At 42.9% G+C, this 17662-nt stretch overlaps 1 protein-coding gene across 1 annotated transcript; it reads left to right on the top strand.

The window, feature by feature from the left end:
- Nucleotides 1–1027: 1027 nt before the first annotated feature.
- On the top strand, nucleotides 1028–14163 carry PLEKHB2 (pleckstrin homology domain containing B2). Its single transcript, XM_083615290.1, has 8 exons — nucleotides 1028–1191; nucleotides 3588–3633; nucleotides 5185–5337; nucleotides 6281–6383; nucleotides 7946–7985; nucleotides 9246–9335; nucleotides 9721–9829; nucleotides 12036–14163. Exons 2-8 carry the CDS (start codon nucleotides 3597–3599, stop codon nucleotides 12170–12172), a joined length of 669 nt encoding a protein of 222 aa, XP_083471416.1. The 5' UTR covers nucleotides 1028–1191; nucleotides 3588–3596; the 3' UTR covers nucleotides 12173–14163.
- The last annotated feature ends 3499 nt before the right edge of the window (nucleotides 14164–17662 follow it).

Here is a 17662-nt window from a genome sequence, read left to right as displayed (position 1 = left end):
CTGCCTCCCCTTCAAAACCAGAGCCAAAACATTTTGCTTTAAAAGCACCTTTGCAAGGAATTTCCCCCCCTCATCTGTCAGTTCCAACCACAGATTCAATCACTATTGTTTTCTCCCAAGTGGGCCAATATGAAGTCATGAAAGATTTTATTATTTATTATTATTATAAAATTTGTATACCGCCCTATACCCACAGGTATCAGGGTGGTTCCCAACAATATTTCAAGAAATTAGAGAGAGATTTGAAGTTTGTATTTAAGGTGTCACAATACTTTTTATAATAGTAGTATTTCATGATTATAATAGTACTTCATGAACATCTTTTGAATAGAAAAGTGTAAAACCCATCTGGAGTGAGAAACACAGTAATATGTTTTATCCATTCAGAGACTACATGTACATGCAACTATTGCTATTTTGTGATAGTGCTTGAAGATGAGGTGACACCCAAAGTCCAGCATACCTGCTTGCTTGGAAGATATGAGACATCCTACTTCTTCCAGCAAGCACAACGCTGCCAAGATTGGCACCTCCAACTATGTGCCGAAGGCTGCAATCCTAAATCAGGTGTGCAGTGGAGGGGGAAGAGTTGTGGCCACGCAGATGTTGAATTCCAAACATCAGTATGGCCAGTAGTGGGAGAAGATGGGAGCTGTAGTCTACCAACATCTGGAAGGTTAAAGCTTCCTCCATCCTTACCCCTAAACACCAGGGGACAGCCCCCGATTAAAACAAGTGGGCTTTCCTTGTGAGCGCATTTCCATAGGATTGTGCCGCCTACCTCGCATAATTCCATATTTCCATATCGCTTTACGCTTCGCCTTATCTAGATATTTGTATATAAATATACATAACTGCAGTTTCGTTTTTCTGGCATGCTGGGGAGGGACTGTTCCAGAACTGACCCAGACGTAATAGGGGCGGAGGAAACCTGCGGGAACGCTGATACAGATTTTTTTTAATGAAACATTTGCCCTGCCGTCTCCTTCCGCTCTGAGAAACTACAACTCCCATCTACCCTTGCGGGCATGAGCAGTAGACATTGAGTGACGCGGTTGATCATAGGACCCGTCTGGCGTCAGACGAGGGCGGGGCGGGGCGCGCGATCTTGGATCTCCTTTTAGCAACAAGGAAGAATAAGAAGAAAGCGAGGATTGTTGGGGCTCGCGCGGTCGCTTCCAGGCGTAACAGGTAGGCTGGGCCGGGGCTCGTTTCCCCCTCTGCCCGGGAAAGAGCGAAGGGCGGCGGCGGCGCGCGGTGTGTGGATCTTGCAGTGGGCCGGGGACGGAGGGCGGGCAGCTGGTCCGGCGGCTACAGCTTGTCTGGGCGAGCAGGGGTCAAATCCAACGAGGTCAGGCCACCGTGTTTTGTAATCCCCAGGACTGTAACAAGTGCACGCAGTCTAGGTCGCTGTCCTCGCCTTTTATCCTCCTCGGAGAAGCGCTCCGCTTGCTTCTTGAGGTGCTTCTACTTCCTGCTTTCTTTTTGCTTTTTCCATCTTAGCGTCGGAGGAGAAGGGGGCTCAGTCAGGGCGGAGGTCGTCTGAGTGACAGTCAGCGAAGCCCTTTTTGGGGTGGAGTGGCGGGCTCTTAAGATAACGCATAGCTGTCAACTTTTCCCTTTTCTTGCGAGGAATCCTATTCGAAATAAGGGAATTTCCCTTAAAAAAAGGGGAAACGTTGACGGCTATGAGAGAACGCCTTTCAAAGTCGCCCTCCTATCACAATTGTGCTTTCAAGATGCAGTGTGGATTAATTCTGGAATTTACAGCAGAATGTAATTCAGGATCCTCGTCAAATAGACCCCTGTGTGCGAGGAGCACAAAATAAGCCGATAAAGTACTTTGTAGTATAATAGCACCCCCCCCCACCTCATCAAAAAACAAAAACCATAGTTTATGGGTGCTGAGAATTGTAGTTCAGTGAGGGGGGTAAACAAAGCTTTCCAGGATTCTTTGGTGGGCAACACATTCACTAAACATACTGGAGGTGGGGTGGGGACATTGACAGCTTTCAGGACATGGGAGGCCTGCTAGAAAACAAAAGCATCATCTCTACAGATGGTTTCATCGTCAAACTGCTGCTTTTAATTAAATGGTGATGATGTCATTTTTGCTCTAAAAACCACACTTTGGGATGTCGAGCTCTCTTTTCTAGCTTGGGTTGTACCACATTTAATTGGGCGGCGTGTGAAAGTGCTGCTGAAATATGGACAGAATATGGCAGGGTGGGAACTGCTCTGGTAGCTTTGTCTCCAGATTAGAGTAACAGTGAAGATGTGATTTATTTATTTGGTGTGGCGTCATTTCCTCATGACAGCACGCCCACCTGACCATTTGGCTGGGGGAAGGGGGAGTGCCCTGCCACGGGAATGCTGCTTGCATCACTCTGTTGTCAGCGGGAAGCCGGCTTAGCTGGCAGGGCCCTCTGCTCAGCACGGAGACAGTTTGGACTGCTCTGCCCCTCCCAGATAAGTGTGTATAGGATTGCAGCCTTGGTCCCTGGCATCTCCTGGTGAAAACAACCTCTAGTAGCAGGACCCAATCCAACAATCCTGCTGGAGACTCTCAGTAAGAAGGGCCGTAATTCAGTGGTGGAGCCCACACCTTATATGAGAAAAATCTCTGGCATCTCCGCGCAGAGGTGGGAAAGACTTTTGGCTGAAACCCCGGAGAATTGCTGCCAGACCCTGTAGACATTACTGAGCTAGATGGATCCATGGCCTGGCTCTGCCTAGTGGAATTCCATACACTCCTATGGACAAGCTCAAGCCCTCACAAAACAATCTCATAATCACAGTAGTGGCTTTTTAAACCTAGTACAGTGGGCAAAAAAAACAACCAGTACTGTATTTTCAGCTATTTTCATGATTTGTGAGAAAATGTGGTATGCAGTGCATAACAAGAGAGAGAGAGCTTTTCATGTACATAGTAAACACAGCAGCTGAACTTTGATTCCTAGAACAATTTTTTAAAATGTGTTAATGTGGATGCAAGTCCCATGGGATTTACTTCCTGGAAAGATTATTCTGAACTTCATGGGAAGATTTAAGATTTTGTTCCTTAATCCTTTATCTGTAAATAAATGTGCATTTGGTCTCTCACTGCAAGTCCCTTTCTTTCTGTAATTGAATCGCTTTTTGGTATCTTATCAGCTATATTGGCCCACAGAGTAGCTTCCCCTCCAATTGAACCTGCAATCCCAGGCATGCTTCATTAGTATTGTTGAACTCATTGGGATTTCTTTTGGAGTAAACCTGGATAGGATCAACCTGCAGCTCCAATTAATTATAAGAGGGGTAGTTAACATGGTGCCCTCCAGATGTTTTAACTACAACTCCCATCACCCCTGATCATTAGCCATACTGATAGCAGTCCACCACATATGGAAAGCACCAGCTTTGCTACCCCTGTATAGTATGTCTGGAGACTGCCACCTCCCATATACTTTAAACACAAGAGACACAGACATACCCTACCCTCTGCCTTGTAAGGAAGCCTGTCTCTCATTTGGAGAAGAAGAGAGACAGAGAAAGTCCTTCTGTATCATCACACTGGTGCTACACTGATGCCCTTCTTTTCTCCCTAGCGTTTGAAGATGGCGCTGGTGAAAAGTGGATGGCTGCTCCGGCAAAGTGAGTAATGGATTCTGTCAGCTCTCTCTCTCTCTCTCTCTCCCCCTGCCTGACTTGTTTCGGTGCCAAGCAACACATTATGTAGAAAATCCATGACTGGATCTTATCAAATTTTCTGTGATGTGCAGCCACTGAGGCTGACAATTTGACCTGAGCATGAGCAGTGGGAGAGAGTTTTTCCTCCTGTGCTGATATCCCACAGGCAGATTATTCTGAACTTCATGGGAAGAATGACACTCGGAATCAGGAACCTTTTCCCTACCCCGCTTCTGCTTGGATTAAATTAGCTGTGTTGAATTAAAACAAAACACCAGAAATCCAATTCTAGGTCTCCTTCATTCTGTGTACAGTGGTACCTTGGGTTACATACGCTTCAGGTTACAGACTCCGCTAACCCAGAAATAGTACCTCGGGTTAAGAACGTTGCTTCAGGATGAGAACAGAAATTGTGCTCCGGTGGCGCGGCAGCAACGGGAGGCCCCATTAGCTAAAGTGGTGCTTCAGGTTAAGAACAGTTTCAGGTTAAGAACGGACCTCCAGAACAAATTAAGTACTTAACCCGAGGTACCACTGTATTGATTTTGCTCCCCTTATCTTTAGTGTGAACATTTATTTGTGTTTATATTCCCAAGGTCTCAGGGGGACAAATTAGTGTTTTGTATTATATAAAAATGTTGTTAAAAAATCACACTAGAAACACACTGAAGACAGGGATATTCATTGGCCCATCGTTGTCACTAGAGGCACAGTTTGTCTCAGAAACCTTCTTCCAGCCTAGGTACACCAGTCCTTACTTGGGGAGCGAATTAAGTACGTAACCCGAGGTACCACTGTAGTTTGGAATTAAAGTATGACTCTGTTTGCATGCAACGCTAAGGCAAGCAATGGCTCGGGACAAGCAAGCATGTTGATGAAGCATGGAGCAAAAATGGCAGCCTTGACTAAAGTTTGTGGTTTTTTTCAGCGATACAAACCATGAGCCCAGGTTTGGATGCAATGTTAAGCAAAATCATGGCTTAGCTCTGGATAGCAAAACAGAAGCAGCGCCTGGGGAGGAGTGAAGCTTCTTCAGTTTTTGCTCTGAGTAGCTACAGTCTTGTTCATTCATGCTGATCATGGCTTAGCTCAGCATGTCTATTTCAGAAAAATATGGCAAAAACACAAATCATATTTGGACTTTATGTATATATGTGTGTGAATTTCATGCTGTGGTAACATAAAACAAATAATGTTTTATGCAAAATTCCTTAAAGGCAGTATTTTTGGCCACCAAATGAATAAAAAGATGTCTGCTTGTTTCTTTGGTTGCCTGATGTCTGGCTAAAGGTTTGTCACAATAAATCAAATAGTTGCTATGAAGTAGAAATAGGAGCTTTTTCCTTGACATTAATTGCCTTTGCTACTTCTGTTAGAGATTCAGAGAACTCTGGTTTAAGAGCATTTCAAGCATGATCACTGAAAGCAAAACAAATATCTAGCAACCTAATCAATGTGGAATTGATACTGTTTAGTTAGACCTCTGAAAAACCAATTGATCCCTGTTCCTTTTAGGTACTATATTAAGGCGCTGGAAGAAGAACTGGTTTGATCTGTGGGCTCATGGCCATTTGTTATTCTATGACGACCAACATCGGCAGGATCTAGAGGATCGAATTCACATGAAAGTTGACTGCATCAACGTCAGAGTGGGAAATGAATGCCGAGGTGCGAATATCTTCTTTTTATTTGAACTTTCCCACCCTCTGCATACATACACCTGCTCGGTGCCACCTGTAATACAAATATGAAGGACTTACCACTCTATGTAGACTTGGTTCTAAATTCACAAAGCCATTTCTCACAGTGCTAAACCAGGCATAGGCAAACTCGGCCCTCCAGATGTTTTGGGACTACAACTCCCATCATCCCTAGCTAACAGGACCAGTGGTCCCAATATTGTAGGTGCCTGCCTGGTGTTCATTGGAAGTACATTTCAAAGGGCACCCGCTGCCACACTAAAAGCCCTGGTCATAGTAGACATAAGACCAATCTCAAGAACTTTTGGCGCTTCTGGGAGTATCTTTTCCTCAGATCGCCATGCCTGGGCAGGGTATATAGAAGGTAAGGCATCCTTGGGGATACTTTCTGGCATCAGTGTCTTGAATAGTTGCACTAGCTGGGACCTTGAATGGCACATGAACATTCCTTTTCTCCTGCTTTTGTAATCAAGCAATGCCAGAAATTATAAGCAGTCTACAGCAATTGCTGTAGATCTCTATACTGACACAGCAGCTGTCATTAGTTCTCCTCTGCAAGCACTTCTCGTTTCCCAGCTGTAATGGGAATGAAGTTTAGGCAAACCTCCTTTTGCCACTTCCTATGGGCAATTGAAAGACCTGGAAACTTGCAGCACAGCCTTGCACCTCTAGGTCTTCCTTTTTTTGCAGTGAAGGCTTTGTTGACATACCTTAAATAAAGTGGAGCTTGGGTGTGTCTCCTCCGTTTGTCAAGCTTAGGATTCTGCTTTAGTTGCTGAATCAGGCTTCCCATCGTATGTGCCTACTCAAGCCTCTTTGAAGGATCTAAGTTTAAAAGTGAATTACGCATTTAGCTTTGTGCCATGTGGAGCTAAAGTACCATTCTTTTACTTTGCCTTTCTCTTGGGCAGGTTTCCAGCCTCCAGAGGGGAAGCCTAGGGATTGCTTGCTGCAGATCATTTGCCGTGATGGGAAAGTGCTCAACCTCTGTGCAGAAAGTGCTGATGACTGCTTGTGAGTTTCTTCTGCTTACTTGAAAATAAAAGACCTTCCCTTCTGAAAGAGTGACATGTGTGCATAATGGGCGGCAGTGGGTTATATGTTCTTGAATGAGTTGCTATGCAAAACAGTTGCAACTCTCCCAACTGCAAGAAGACCCACATCTTAGCTCACTTCCCAAAGCAGATGTTTGAGCTAATTATCATGGTCCGATAACTAACTTTCCCCATCACTTTTGAAAGTGGGGGAGTGTAATGGCAGCTTCACACCGGGACTTTAGCTGAGCATCTTTGATTTTTCCTCTCCAGATTATCACCTATTAACAGATGGTTCAATTTCCCTCCACTTATTAATAGCCTTTCAAGGATTTATGTCTTTGGGGATATTTTATTCTTGCATACTGATAAAGGGAATTGTTGTTGCTGGTCAGATTATTTTCTAGGCTAGTGACTCGTCAGATTGAGCATCAGGCTACACATGGTCTGCATTCGCATGTAACAGCAAACCCTGATTTGTTTTGCTGCATTTGCATGTAGTGCTAAGCCAAACCATGACATTAAGCCAAACTTGTGGGCGCTGGAGGAGAATGCAGGCAGTTTGCTCCTTCCTGGTCCTTCAGCTTAGCATGTTGCCTGAACCCAGGCTTGTGGTTGAAGCTCTCTCCTCCTTAACCACAGCTTGTAGCCAAGGTTTTTTTCTGGCTACGTCTTGTGGCTAGATTTGAGAGATTTAACCCTTTGCTCCCTGGCTTTAATTGTACCCCAAGCTTGCTGTTAGTCCTTGAGGGGAAGACATGGATTCAGGACATTGAACTCAGCTGTTTTTCACTTCAGTAGCCAGTTTGGATTGAGAGAGGGAGGAGACACTTTGACCTAAATCCAAAAGCATTAGTTAGACTCTCTCCCTCTGCAATTGCATTCCCAATCATAGCTACTTTTTTTGTGTAATAAAAATGCACCAGGTCTTCTAATCATGCTCCTCCCATGTAGTTTCACCACGAATAGTTGCTATAATTTTTTTCTTAAATTTTTTATTTTCTTTTCAATGCAATGCAAAATTATAACAAAAATTACAAACATTGAATCCAAAATAAAACCATACAAACAAGAAAGAAAAACAGAACACAAGAAAGCACACATCTACAAATAAAACCCTATCATCATTCTAATCTAGTCATTACATACATATACACATATTGACTTCCTTCCTTTGTTCTAAGACCTCAAAATTTTTACTCTTACTAAATTGTTGTGTCTAATGTAGATTACTTCCATCTTTGTAATTTTTTACACCATTTTTCTTTTTCTTTAACCCTGTAATGCATCATTAATTACATACCGATATGCTTACTCCAGAACAATGTTTTTTCATATACTCTTTAGCACAACCCCATTCTTTTAATAATTTCTGGTCCGATTGTCCCCTTATGAATGCTTGAGTCTTGCCAGGTTTATATATTCACAAAAGTTGCTACAATTTTTTTCTAAACTTGTTAACATGGAGGTACAATTTATATTAGTGATTCTTCCACCATTATGCTTTTTTTTTTTACACTGTTTGCTTCATATTTTATACAGAGCTTGGAAAATTGCTCTCCAGGATGCCAGAACAAATGGGGTAAGTTGGGTTTTGTGTATGTGTGTGTGTGTGTGCGCGCTTGCAATAGTAGCATTGAGAGAAATAACCTTTCATTTAGATTTCTTTTTTGAGTACCTTTTTTGTGTGGCTAGTACCTTGGCCCACACTTCTCTTGTTCTGATGAAAGGAGTAAGCGTAAGAAGTGCATAGGAAGCTTAGGAAGAACTTTGCTGCATCAAACCAAAGGCCCCTTGTAGTTCAGCATCCTGTTCTCACAGTGGTCATCTGGCCTTATTCCTATCATCATCACAGGCCCAACTTGTATGATCCATTTCTTGATCATGTTAGCCAGTGAAGGAATCTTTAGGAAGATAGTTATTTCAGAAATGAACAAAAGTCAAATATTACGCACAACATGATGTGTAACGCTTCCAAGGTGCCCTTTGCCACTCGCCTAGCATGCCTGGAGCAAGTAGCTTTCCCAGGGGAGCAGACAAGCTGCAGCCTCTGATTCTGCTTAATACACAGGCACACACCCTTGTCATCGTGCTCTTTCCTAGAATCAGAAAAGAATCCAGCAGGGCTGGTGAAAATTGCTATGCATTTCTGGCCCTGTAGTCCAAGAAGTGTTGTCCTTTGGTGCTTTCTCATCTCTGCTGCAGACCTATCCCAGCTCCCTCCCTTGATCCTTAAAAAGGTAGGAGAGCAAGTCAAGCCAACTCAACAGGGCTCTTTGCAGCTTGAACAAAAACACAATGTGGCTGTTGGTGATCATCCACAAAGCCATCTGTGTCAGGGTTGCTGCTGTCTTCTGCGGAACATAAAAGTGGCATCATGGTTCTTCTGCCGCATATCCACAGGGTGAACAAAAATAATAATCCTTTCATGTGCTAGAAGCAAAGCCATCTGCTGGAGAGCAGGGAAAGAGAACACAGAGAAATTTTAAGAACTTGGTAATTTTGGTATGTTCTCCCTCTACCTCCGACAGTGGCATCTTCTTTCCACTTTGCCTTGTGTCTGATGTTCTTCCCATTTCTCACCTACCTGACATGGAACAGAATGGGAAGGCTGCACTTTTCCATTTTGCCCTGCATCGTGCGTTATATTCCTCAGTTTAAGTATTGTTGATCAGTAATGCTATTTTGTACAGTAAGTCAACAACTCAGCGTTTCCCAAAGATGCTAACCTCATTTCAATTTCCTATTGAGTGCTCCGTTTATCCAATCCTGCTCCCATCTGCAGTGATTGCAACTGAATAATTTGAACAGCTGCTTCTGTGTTTTATGTTAACATGTCCAGGCCTATATTGGTTCAGAAGTGATGTATGACGACAATACAATTTCCTCGTCTCCTCCTCCGTACACGGCTTATGCAACACCATCGCCTGAGGTAAGCTATGGAAAACATGATATAAGGAGAGTTTGGTTAGTGCAAGTTGCTTAAAACTGGGCATTTTGTGAGGTGACCTATGCATAAAGTTTAGCTGGCAGGTTTCACCTGTCCTGAAGAAGCAGATGGTGCGTCATACCTGAGCCGGTGATGTCAGGAAGCACCCGTTTGCTTGAGTTGTTCAGCAGATGAAGTCTGTTCCCTGTGTCTAGTTTTAAAAGAGGTCTTAAACCCTTGCCGCATCTTCCATCACAGCATGGCGTATTGTATAGGTGTCCTCTTCAGTTTCAAGCAAAAAGCCTTGTAGTTAAAGAGAATGGGATGCCGCACTCAGGAATGTTTGGTTCCAATGTACACTGCTAACAATTGTTCTCAATGTCATCAGGTTTATGGCTACCCACAGTACAATGGCGCATATCCACCACCCGGGGCTCAGGTCTTCTTTACTTCTAATGGACAGACGTATGCAATCCCCTATCAATATCCAAACCAAGGTAACTGGTAATATTTATTCTTCTATGACTTGATTTAGTACATTCAGAACTCTGCAGTTTGGTTTTGCATTCAGTATTTTCCCCACACAACGCCCTCCCCCTTGGTAGTAAGGTATTTTATTACTCAACAATAAATGAATAAATAAATAAATACCCTAAAATTACCATTTCTGCAGTATATAATGCATTTGCCATATTTTTTCGTTTATAAGACTCCCTCATGTATAAGATGACCCCTGTGTTTTTGAACCCTAAATTAAGAAATCAATATTCAAGAATTTACAAATACAGATTTTACAATACCGTTCTTCCAATACAAATTTCCAATACAAATTCCCGTTCCCCCTTTTTTGGTGTCTTCTCTTACTTATATTTTTAACATTGCATTTTCTACTTTACTCCATTTTTGAATTATTCTACAATTAATCTTAACAGTACTTTTAACTGCTTGATTTAAGTTAACCCTACCAATGCACTTAGTTGTTTTTCAGATATTCCACAAATATAGCATAGTTTTTCAGATACTCCACAAATTTAGTGGGACTTACTCCTGAGTAAACATGTAAAGGTTTGCACTGCTAAGTATTTTTGGCTTCCATTGCTGCTTGCTTGTATCAGAAATATGCCATATTTAATTGCTTAAGTCAGTTATGGTCATAAAATATGCCCATGCTCAGGTTACTGAGGGAGTTTCAGTGCCAGATTGTAATTAAATCTGTACTGGGGAATTTGTGGCTCTCTAGATGTTTCTGGGACTTCAACTCTCATCAGTCTCAGTCAACATGGCCAGTAGTCATGGCAATGGGAACTGTAGTCCAGCAACATCTCAAGGGCCGCAGATTCCCCATCCCTCCATTAAAGGTTGGCGTATTCTTACACTGTCACTTCTGATGGGCAAAGAAACCCGCGTGTGAGTTCTCAACCCATTATTAGGTCAGCCTGTGCTACTGCGAAACTATAGTATAAGACAAAAAAACGTTTGATTAATTATCCTGTATCATATGCTTCTGTGATATGACAGCTGCTTTATGGATTATATTGTGTTTGAATGTGGTCTTATGGTTTGACTGGCCTGTCTTCCTGTTCTTTGGCATGAGTGGTTTGTGCCCTCACAATAACAAGCGTTGAGATGTGATCCTTTAAACCACGGTGCTCCAACTTTCCATACCAAGTGGGCCGCAAGAGGGGGAGTGAGGCCAAAGTTTGACACCACCTCAGCCAACACGCTGCCTTCCTGAAGCCAGCTAAACAAGATGCCAGGCTCTGGGAAGGAGGCGTAAAGCTCTGGCAGGGTCCTAGAGGCCTCCTACCTCCTACCCAAAGCTGGGAAAGTGCTAACTAGGCTTTGGGAAAGGAGGGTGAAGGACTCTGGGACTCTGCCAAACCCTCATGCCTCCTTTCCAAAGCCTAGTTAGCACTTTCCAAACTTTTTTCAAAGAGGGCCAGATTTGATGAAGTGAAGGGCCGTGAGGGCCGACCAAAGGGCCAAGCAAAGTTTTTTTAGGACTGAAGTTGTTAAGGTTTTTTTAGGATTTTGCTCCAGGAAATAAACTGCCACAGGGGCCAGATTAAACCGACCAGCGGGCCGGATTAGACATGGACTTTGGACATGCCTGGCCTAGTGCCTCGGTTACCCAGTTTTGGGAAGGCAGTGGAAGGGCTGTGGTGTGGGAGTGCCAAATGTTGTCAAGGGCTGTCCAAAAATGCCTTGAGGGCTACAGGCGGCCCTTGGGTCACACACATGTTGGACTGCCCTGCCCAAACCACATTATAGAGGATTAGCAATGAGCCATATTTGTGTGTGTGTGTGTGTGTGTGTGTGTGTGTGTGTGTGTACACTTGCCTTGGGGAACATGATATCTGAATGTAGCCACTGGGTGAAATACAGTGTTAGTCATACTCAGAGTAGACTCAGTAAAAATGAGTGGATTGAGTTACTTGAGTACGACGTAGACATCACCCACAGCTTTTATCGGTCTTCCTTCACATTACCTCCTCTGTGTGTTCGTTCAGGTTCCCTGGCATTGAAAATCATTTACTTTTAAAGACCCAGCTATCTAGCCCACATTAACGACAAGGCTTTCCTTTCTCCATTTTTATGGAGTCCAGAATGTGTTGGCCTCTCAGTTTTAAGGAGATCAGTGAAAGGGAACAAGAAGTTTCAAGTTTTATTTCTATTTAAATCCCACGGTGTTCTTCTTTCCAGGTCCTTATGGCCACCCTCCTGCGAATCATGTCATCATTCGAGAGCGCTATCGGGATAATGATGGGGACCTGGCGCTTGGCATGCTTGCTGGAGCAGCAACAGGAATGGCCCTGGGCTCGTTGTTCTGGGTGTTCTAGGCTCCCTCTGGAGCCACAAAGCGAAGGGAGACCTGAAGTCTTCTGTGTGCAATAATATGTATTTGCAAAGTACTTCAGTTTAATCTACAATTTTTTTCAATAGGTTCTAGTAGTACTTTTTGCTGGTGACAGGCAGATTGTAGTTAACAAAAATTCCCAGCTGTCCCAAAGGTGCCCTTTAGTTGAAAAGTGGTTAGCATAATGGCTCGTGGTCAGATGAGTTTGTGATTCTATGCATTGATAAGTAAGTAGCAGTAATATCAATGAAGTGTTACTAATGATGGCTAAATGGCCACAGTTGACTCATTTTTACAGTCAAATATTAACCATCTTGTTAAAATTACTTCAGCTACTGCCTCAGAATGCTAACTGGAAAGCAAGGGAGCACAAAAGTGGGTATTTCTGAATCCAGGGGATTTTGAATCCGATATTTTTCTTAGCACTCCTGGAAGACAAAGATGATGATTCAGTAGCTATGCCATGGGATCCATTGACTGTTTTCTTGTATTCAAGGGAGATCTCTGGCATTTCAGTAGCTTGACAAGGATTGCACACTTACTGAACAAGTCCTTTCCAAGGCTAAACCAGGGACAGGGAACCTTTGGCTCTTGAGATGCTCTTGGACTACAATTCCCATCATCCTTGATCAGTGGCTATGCTGGCAGGAGTTCAACAAAATATGGAGAGCTCAAATTCCCTCTCCCTCGTCTAAGCAATAGAAAAATCTGACATTTCTTCTAGAAAGGAGTTTGGATTACCATGCAAACCATTCCAGTGTCCTAGAAACCGCAACCTCATTTAGATCCTAGTAACAGTTCCTTAGGGTAACAGTGGCTGGAAAGAAAGTTTAACATGCGGACATCAGGCCTCCGGAACATTTGCTAAGGCAGGTAGAAGGATAGTTAATTAATAGGTGGTAGGAGGTATTGTGATCATACTGGGGATAAATGTGTTCAAAGTCTAACTTACTGGTTTAGGTATATGGGAACCTTTTGAATCTGTATTGAGATTTACACAAAGTAATTATGCTCTCTTACCTGCAACTACAAACTACTTCTAACAAGGGCTTCTACTTTCCAGACACACTACAGAGATACCTCTGTTTTGGTTGCACGCTCCAGTCTTGTATGTGCTTCTCCTTCTGCAGCTAAATTATCTGCTTTAAAGACGTAAGATCCCTACTTCTGCGAGAGGACAGAGAAATGAGCAAGTATCCCCACCCAGAAATTATTTTCAGCGGTGTAGGTTAATAAAAAGAAAGGCACACCTATTTTTATCCATCCGTTGCTCGTGCATCCTGTTAAAATCTGAGATCTACACAAGACTCTTCCAAGTGTCTATAGGCTGTGCTGTGTTCTTTGGTGAACCTGCAAGCTTTGAACAGCAGCGAGCAAAGGGGGCTTGGGTTGTGCCGCCTGCCATAATGACAAACCCTAGCCGAATGCATTCCATTCCTATTTAAATGGGATAACTGAATTGTGAGTGAGGCAAAGGCAAGGTAGTGGTACTGGAAGTCTTAATATTGGTCTTGTACACCTTGTATGCCAGAGTTTGCCTTGGGTGTCTATGCAACTGCTGTTGAAATGCAACAGGGGGACCTTATTGCATCCAGCAGTTGTTGGATTTGAAAGTGTGGCTTTTTAAAAACCTGTCAGCAGTCTAGGACATTTCAAAAGACAGTACTGTGAACTGAAGAATGTGTGAACTGAAGATGCTTTATTTAATAGGTCTGCAGTCTCTTATTTAATACCCAGGCAAGTATGTTGGAAGCCTTGTAAGTTACTAAGAAACCGATAATACACTAAAAGCAGCACTAGCTTCTGCTCTGATTTTGTAATTTATCTAGTGTAATTTTAAGACCATCTCTTCTGTGCTATTATGTGTACTGTACAGAACTGTAGAACTTCCAGAAAACTCCTTTCTTTGTATTTGTTACTTTGTGAGGAGAGAAGAAAATAAATGTAGTCTTCGAACTTTTGGCAAGTCAAAAATTTAATACACTCGTCATTCCTTGATAAGATGTCAAGTTCAAGTTGGTTATAACCATAGAAAAGTACACTATGAGCTGGGGGGGGCTTCATTTTACCTGAATAATTATTTGTATATTGTAATGGGCATAACGGGAAAGAACACAAGGCATCGACCAGCTGGATTTTAAAATATAACTGCTAAATCATATGCTCATGTTGGATAAATGTCCAGTGAATTTGGTAAACTGCAAAGCGAATAAAATCTTTCCATAGGTAACACATTTATCTTGCATTAATACCAGGAAATAAATCTTGACCAAGCTCAATATTCAAGAAGGGTTCCAAAAACTTGGGTAGAAATCTAGATTTTGCATCATATGATTGCGAGTAAGATAACGTGCAGTGTCATCTATCCTCCCCATGACACGTAATTCCAAATATTATTCAAGGAGTTATTATTTGCTATGAAGTGGCAGAAAGAAGGCATAGTCTGGAGACATAGCCTTGTAAACGCACCCTTGGAGGCCAGCCCTACTATTGAACAAACTAAGGTAGCTGCTTCAGGGAGCGGATGCTTGGAGAGAGCAGGGAGTGATAGCAAGAGTGCTGGAGGGACAGAGTTGTGTGTGCTGTGTGGCTTGCGCTCCCTAAGCTAGCCTGCTTTCCCTCAGGTGCAGAGGACATTGCCAGCATAGATGGAAAATTTGCTAATTCAGTTGGCTTCCTTATTTCTGTTGATAATACCAGGAAGAAAAAGGGGAGTTATAAATAATGAGGATGTCTCAATAAATCATTTTTCTAAACCTTGCTGAGAACTTCCTAAGAGCAAACCGTATTAATCTGTTCCATGATTCAAACCAGCACTAGGTAAATGATCTTTCCCTACCTACAAATCTCTCTCTTCTCATCCAGAAGGAAATGCCAAATCGAGCATCTGACCAGCTGAATGTACTCAGCCAGGAATATATGAGAATGGTCTTGTGATTGTCACAGTGGCCACAATGTCCCAGGTTATAACAGGCAAGGGTATTGCTGCCAGCCCCTTTAAAAAATATTAAGAGAGATGGGCTTCGCTTACGTAAATATTGGAGATAGACACAACAGCTTTTTGGCACACAGACTGTCAAAATGGAAACTTATTTAGTAGAAACAAAAGCCTGTCAACTTTTATGGCTTACTTTCAGGGGCAGAAATGCTGCAGAAATGTAAGAGGCCACAGGAATGTACTATGGGGAGGGAAGAGTTGGAATGATTGACTGTGGTGGTATGAATGGGGAGGAAAGAGATAGCAAAATATGCTTGGGTTGGAACCCGTCACAATTGTTCATACTGGCTTTGCACAATCTGTTATAAAGACATTTTTACAAAGTTAAAAGGCATAGGAAAATCTGTGCTAAAATCCTGAACAGGCCAATCTAACATGATCAATGTGACTGAGCTCACAATTTAAATTGGTGGAATTATATGGGAGTAAAAAGGTAAAGGGACCCCTGACCGTTAGGTCCAGTCACGAACGACTCTGGGGTTGCGGCGCTCATCTCGCTTTATTGGCCGAGGGAGTCGGCGTACAGCTTCCAGGTCTTGTGGCCAGCATGACTAACCCGCTTCTGGCGAACCAGAGCAGCGCACGGAAACACCGTTTACCTTCCCGCCGGAGCGGTACCTATTTATCTACTTGCATATTGACGTGCTTTCGAACTGCTAGGTGGGCAGGAGCAGGGACCGAGCAACGGGAGCTCATCCCGTTGCAGGGATTCGAACCACTGACCTTCTGATTGGCAAGCCCTAGGCATCCCTTATATGGGAGTAAAAAAAAGAGAGAAAGTGCATTTAAAAAAATGAACAAGGCTGACAAATTATGACAAACATGACTGTTTGCTAGGAAACCTAAATGAAGAACAGCTAGGAAACAGGGGACATATCCAAAAAAGGTCATTAAACTCAAGACCTCTGAAAGATGGTGTCTAGAAGTACAGTGATACCTCGGGTTAAGTACTTAATTCGTTCTGGAGGTCCGTTCTTAACCTGAAACTGTTCTTAACCTGAAGCACCACTTTAGCTAATGGGGCCTCCTGCTGCTGCTGCTGCGCTGTCAGAGCATGATTTCTGTTCTCATCCTGAAGCAAAGTTCTTAACCTGAGGTACTATTTCTGGGTTAGCGGAGTCTGTAACCTGAAGCATTTGTAACCTGAAGCGTATGTAACCCGAGGTACCACTGTAATTTAAGAAGTTCAGGAAAGCAAAGCAGGAGTACTAGATTAGGAAGTGCTCGTGCCAAGCCAAATCCATGGCTAATGCTGTCTGCTCTGATTAAACAGATAAGCCCTGCTCCAATAGGAATAAATAAGTATGAATATTCTCCCTTGGACTGATCTGGGAGGTGAGACTGCACAGTGGTTTGGGACACTAATCTGTTGAGCAGATGATACTATTGAGGTGGGAAGGAAAAAGGAGAAGCTGCTTCTCCATACAGATGATCAGCACTGCCAAACTTGACTGCGTTGACTTCCTGCTGATTAGCAAGACGTGACTAGCAGTATGTGGGCAGCCTAACTTTCTGGCAACAATTCCACTTTGCTTGCAGCACTTGTGACTCTGCCTCTTGAGCTACTGTTTAGTGTTCCTTTGGTGAGTTGCTTAGGACTGCATGTTATAAGAATGAAAATAAATGAGATTTCCTTGAAGAAATGGGGAAAAAGGCACACAAAGCTAAGCAGGTCTGGATCTGGTCAGTGGCTGATGGCTAATTGCCAGGGAGGCTTGCGTTCCATGACAAAAGAATAGTGAGATACAAATGTAAACTAAATAAATACATTGAGAATAGTGGGTCAGAGCCCAGAAGCTTGGCATGTTGGAAATCAGGTACCCATTTCTGCAAATAGCCCTTTAAAACACAGTTATATACCCTCTGCTTTCAAGAGTGCTGTTAACCTCATTCAGCAAGTAATTGTACATGCTAGGAGTATGATTAGATGTTACAGTTCAGCATGCTTTTATTTGTGTTTCAAGTACTCAATATCAAGCCCAAACACAGTAATAAGCTTGGACAGACATTTCGAAATGAAAACTGGTACAGGCTTAAGTTGAGCTACACTTGGTCCCAATTATATATTATGTACCGTTTGATAGTGACTGGTTGAAAAAAAGCATCACTGAACTAATGATCACATGTGCTTTGATTTGACTTGTGCCATTACGAAAAGAAACTGCATCCATATATCAGCGCTCTTTTTTTCTGAGCAAGAAGTGTGGCGGAACCAAACCACTAGATGGCAGGCAAAATCAAGCAATGCCTACAAGCCGGTAACATCCCCTTCAATAAGGTTTTTATGTGCCGCACTTTAGTGGCTGATTCACCTATTTAGCACAAACGAAGCCTTCACCAAGCTACTAAAACCCAATATAATCTCACTTACTCAGATTTTTATGGATTCAAGTTAAGATGAAAGTGAGCTAATGTTTTACAGGGGAGTGGTTTTATGGAGATAAATAATACTGTTTTGAAGTGATTCTACAGGCA

The sequence above is a fragment of the Podarcis filfolensis genome (genome assembly GCF_964270895.1).
Source record: "Podarcis filfolensis genome assembly, chromosome: 5".
Taxonomy (NCBI): Eukaryota; Metazoa; Chordata; class Lepidosauria; order Squamata; family Lacertidae; genus Podarcis; species Podarcis filfolensis.
This window is presented reverse-complemented; position numbering and strand designations above follow the sequence as displayed.

What these genes read in the sequence shown, in the direction of transcription:
- PLEKHB2 (XM_083615290.1), top strand. Translation starts at nt 3,597, where the DNA reads ATGGCGCTGGTGAAAAGTGGATGGCTGCTCCGGCAAA. An exon ending in AGTGGGAAATGAATGCCGAG is followed by an intron (nt 5,338 to 6,280) that starts GTGCGAATATCT and finishes TCTCTTGGGCAG; the next exon opens with GTTTCCAGCCTCCAGAGGGG. An exon ending in AGGATGCCAGAACAAATGGG is followed by an intron (nt 7,986 to 9,245) that starts GTAAGTTGGGTT and finishes TAACATGTCCAG; the next exon opens with GCCTATATTGGTTCAGAAGT.